Source organism: Mus caroli, chromosome X, assembly GCF_900094665.2.
Source record: "Mus caroli chromosome X, CAROLI_EIJ_v1.1, whole genome shotgun sequence".
NCBI classification, from domain to species: domain Eukaryota; kingdom Metazoa; phylum Chordata; class Mammalia; order Rodentia; family Muridae; genus Mus; species Mus caroli.
The window spans coordinates 31201357-31205997 of record NC_034589.1 but is presented as its reverse complement, the minus strand read 5'-3'; the positions used below and the strand labels follow the sequence as shown (position 1 = coordinate 31205997).

At 49.5% G+C, this 4641-nt stretch overlaps 1 protein-coding gene across 1 annotated transcript; it reads right to left on the bottom strand.

Annotated features, from left to right (window-relative positions):
• Nucleotides 1-327: 327 nt before the first annotated feature.
• LOC110287461 (rhox homeobox family member 2-like) lies at nucleotides 328-3130 on the bottom strand. The gene is made up of 4 exons (XM_021154074.1): nucleotides 3004-3130; nucleotides 2358-2817; nucleotides 1703-1748; nucleotides 328-558 (listed from the first exon to the last, which is right to left on the bottom strand). Exons 1-4 carry the CDS (start codon nucleotides 3083-3085, stop codon nucleotides 463-465), a joined length of 684 nt encoding a protein of 227 aa, XP_021009733.1. The 5' UTR covers nucleotides 3086-3130; the 3' UTR covers nucleotides 328-462.
• Between the last annotated feature and the right edge of the window lie 1511 nt (nucleotides 3131-4641).

Sequence of the window (4641 nt, the reverse complement as noted above, 5' to 3'; positions counted from 1 at the left end):
CAGTCCTCTTCTCTGCAGAACAGGCAAGGAGTAGCCTCTGGGATATTTCCACCATCATCTAGGGGTACCGGGTCAGGGAGGGCTCATTGGAGTGTGGGTGGGAACAGCCATGTCTAGAAACAGACTGTCCTCTCATAGGGGCTTTTCCCTCTCTGTACTTATAATGACTTGTGTCCACATTGGCAGTGATTGCAGCTTGTTGGTGCCCTTTATAGACTAAGGGCTGCTGGTATTTTGGCCTGCATGTATGTCATGCCTGGGATTGACTGCTATCCTTCAAATATTTATACCCATATTTTAGTAACATCAAAGACAATGGAGCCAACATATTCAGAATGCACATCTTTATTGCTGAAATAATTGTAAAGAAAAGGTTGTCATGGCCATCATGGGTGGCTCAGAAGAAGCCATCCTCATCTGGCTCCACGATAGGGGAGGCACTCAAGTGCTGCTCCAAAATCTTCAGGGAGAGTCGCTCTGGGGAAGAGGTGGCAGTTCGCAGAACATCAGCACTCTCCTGTTTCTCTGGAAAAGGGCTCTCCTCATCCGAAACCAATTCTATAAGCAGGAGACAGAGATGCTTTAGTCCATTGAACACTATCATCATAAAGCACACATGCTGGAGCACTATACGCCCTCTTCATTTTCCTAACAGTTTGGAAGGCATTCAGAACCCATCCCAGGGCCAGCTGTGTGCTAGCCATGTGCTGTAGCACTGAGCCACTCCCCTGAAAGAATCACTGCATCTTTTAAATACCCAGAAACTATGTGATTATTGGTCTAACCCCAAGAGGGGCTGAAGAGGTTCCTCGGGTGTATTCTGATTATTCAGTATGCTGCAAGCAACAGGGTTCATTGTCTCTGAAATCAAAACAGGTTCCCAAGCCCCTTAGGACATGGGACACCACACCCAGTATTTCAACCACGGAACAGACCCAAAACACTGCCTCCTCGATATCCATCCTCGATATTTTTCATGCATTTCTTCAGGAAAGAATTCACTTGTAGCTCATGGGTGGTTCCTGGGCCTTGCTGTGGGAAAATATCAAAACCTCTCCAGCCCACGCCCAAGAACCATAGGAAGGTGGGAGGCAGTCTGCCCAGGATCCACTGTGTTAGCCTCTTTTGAGCACCCAGAATGCACAGTTATGAGACCAGGGCACCTCTTCCTGAATGGTACTTCCTTTCTGGCCTTCCAAATTAGTGACTATAGGCCTTTCCCCTTGTGGGTAGGGCTGAGTGCAATTGTGGTCAGAGTACAGACAGATACACACTCAATAAAACAATGTGCCACAGGCTGTTTCAGGTCCTTGGTCCCAATTTTGCTTTTAGAAATAAGATAGGTCTGACATTTACAGACTAGACCAAGGAGAATTCTGAGAGAAAATTCTCCGAGTGACAGTGTTAAAAGTGAGTAAGAACATGGTCTCTTCACTCCTGTGAGGCATGTGGGGTGCACAAACTTCTGAATGTTTTCAAGCACAGGCCCAGTCCTCTGAAGGACAGACAAAGCACCTTAGCCTCTTAGCTTTTCTGTTGGCATTTCCTGCCTATAAAAATGGAGGCCTGGCGTGGTTGTGTACTGGTCTAGCAGCCTTTTGATGGAACTGCAGGGTCCTGTTCCGCTGTTGTACTTGCGGAGGGCAACATAACCTGGTGTGACATCCTTCCAAAAATTGTTTGTTTTTTTCAGAACACTTACCTGCACGTCACATTCATCCACACCCATCCATCGTGCAAGATCCCTCCTAGAATGAAAAAGGTCCAACAGTTAGCCTTTCTGGTGGCAATCAATTGTGTCAGGACATGTCCGATTTGGTTTTATATGTCTGGGTCCACACTTGAGTGCGCATACACGTTTACTTACAGTCACTATTCTTAACATTTACCTTAAACCTAGCTTTAGCAATGGGTTTCTTTCACAGAGCAAATTTAAGGGTATCCCCCAATACACAGATGCCTCTTTGGTGTACTGAAAGTGTAAAAATCAGTGAAGAGAGCACCTGGGATGAAAGCACTAGAAACATTTTAACGCGAGTTGGAATCCCTCCTGCTTTTCCTAGCCACGCCCCAGACTTCTCACCCATACTGCTGGAAACTCATTTACAACACTAAACAATGCCTAAATGTCCCAGTCTTGAACAGGGCAACAAAACACATTTGTTTCCAGACCGCATAGCTCCCATACCCCTACCCCGGGATCTAGTTGCAGGCAGAGGGTCCTAATTGCAAGCGGAAGGTTCTAATTGCAGGCGCCGGTCCCGGACCGGTGCCATTATTTCTGGAGGGAATCAGAGGGCCAGGGAGAGCCAAAGGAGACCTGTAAATGTGGTGCCAAGCACTGGCCATCTTCTTACCTTGCTCGCAAGCTGGGGTAGCGAGTCTCTTGGAAAAGGCGCTCCAGGTCATGCAGCTGAGAGTGGGTGAACCTGGTGCGTCTGTAACGCAGTTGAGCCAGCCTGTTCAGAACCCGTGGGTTTCTGATGCTATCAGGACTAGCTGCATCTTGCTGAGGCGACTGTTGATCACTGTTTTCGCCGCCTTCTTCCAGGATGCTATCATCCTCGGAGCTAGAAGCACCATCACCAGCATATCTTCCTTCCATTTCTCCTTCCTTGTTTTCTCCCTCCTCTCCTCCTCCAGTGGCTTCCTGAGCTGGACTCAATGGAGCAGGCTCTTCTTGAGCCTGCTCACCTCCAGCAACCTCGCCCTGAGCGCCTTCGCCCTGATCAAACTCACCCTGAGCAAGCCAGCTCAGTACAAGCTCTTTCTTGTCTATTCTTTCCTCTGGAGCCCCAGAGACCACTGCCTTCCCACCTGAAAGACAGAAGGAAGACACAGAGATAAAGACCTGAGCAACATGGCTCAGGGATGCCTGGAAAGCCCGGAGAGGAAGCACAGACAGGGGCTCCGTAACGGACCCGAAGTGCCTGTCCACTCTTCTTTACACCCACCGTTTCTCCCCAAATTTCACCCAAGTCCAGTCAAAACCAGTTTACTCACCAGGCTGTTGTTCCTGGTCCTCCTCGGCTCCCAGACTCGGAGGCTTTTGGATGCTTTGGAGGTTGTCTTGAGGAGTCTCCATTGCGAGAATCTCTGGATCCGACCCTGCTCCCGAAGAGGCTTCCAACGCTGTGTGCTCACAGTTCCGGAGCCTGAATATATATCTCTGCTCCGATCCTTGACCCGGAAGGGTTTTTCTTCTGGCGCCTCACCCAAATTATGGTCTGTCCTGAGAGGCGTTCTGTCCTGGCTTCTCGCACAGTCGCAGTCGGCTGTGGGCTTCTTCCCTGAGGCGCACAAGCAGAAGCCTTTCAGAACTCCAAAGAGCAGAGTCCTTTTCAAAAGGAATGCAGCAACTGGGCGTGTACGGGTGCAGAACTCGTGGCTCTAAGGTGCTGCTTAGGGGACACCTGTAGCCCTGGTTAAGCCTGAACGGTTCAAATTCCTTCACAAGGACTAACACAAAGACCTCCTCAAGCTCAGCAGGCCTTTGAGCCCTGCTGAATAATTTTATTAAATTATGTAAATACCCTTCAAAGCAAATGGCAAAGGCATACCCTTTAATAAAGTGGTACCAATTGAACTCTGTCACGTCTGGCCCACATCATGGTTTGCCCGGATGCACACACTCTTCCCTGCCCCTTCTTTGGTTGTGCTGCCCTGAGTAGCCCTGTGTGGTGGCAAATATTCGGGAACTGCCAGGGTGAGATCCTCCTGAGAGACTGTGTCCCCAACAGGGCTCAATCCCACCCACCATCATCCACAAGTTTAATCTCATGGAATGTTTGTGTGGGAAGAGACCTTTCTGTGCCTAGCTGTATTTGACCCAAGGACTCGGGGTGTCCCAAGGACATTCGTGGCCATCCAAGTTCCACCTTGGCCACTGGCTCCAAAGCTGTTGTCTCACAGCCGTGAAGGTCAAAGGCATGTGTGTGGGGTAAGCAATTCTGGATGCAGGTTTTACCAAGAAAGAGAGAAATTGAGGAAAATTCAGAGAAATTCCCCAGAGTTGATGGTGTCCCCCAAATTTAAAAATGCCATTGAGCTCTGTCATCTAGTGGGTTTTGTTTGTAGTAGGATCATGGCTGGGCCTGGACAATGACTGAGGTAATTGTTAGGATATGAGTTGGTTCTCTGAGGTGGCATTAGGCTGAGACAGTGGGGAGTCCACGTGGTCAGGCCAGGCAGAAAACTGATCAAGCTCTGTTCTCCTCTAGCCTGTGTAGTTAGGGTGGCTGAACCAATCCTCTCAGACCCTGACCCCTCCCCCCACCTTTTTTTGTTTGTTCGTTTTCATGAGACAGTGTTTCTATAGCCCTGGGTGTCCTGGAACTCACTTTGAAGACCAGGCTGGCCTCGAACTCAGAAATTTGCCTGCCTCTGCCTCCCGACTGCTGGGATTACAGGTGTGTGCCACCACTGCCCNGCACTGCCGCGTTCCCCCCCNCNCNCNNTTNNGNGNNNTTTTTTNAACCCTGACTGTCTCCTAGCAGTTAGTCTCTGGGTGGTATTGCAGTGTCTGAGATGTCAGCTCCCCCTGTCTTCTTGTATTACTCCTCTTTCTTCTCACAGCTACCAAGAAGCAGCTGTCATTGTGAGTCCTTTTCTCTGTGCCTCCCTGAGGGGTGGTGAGGGCCT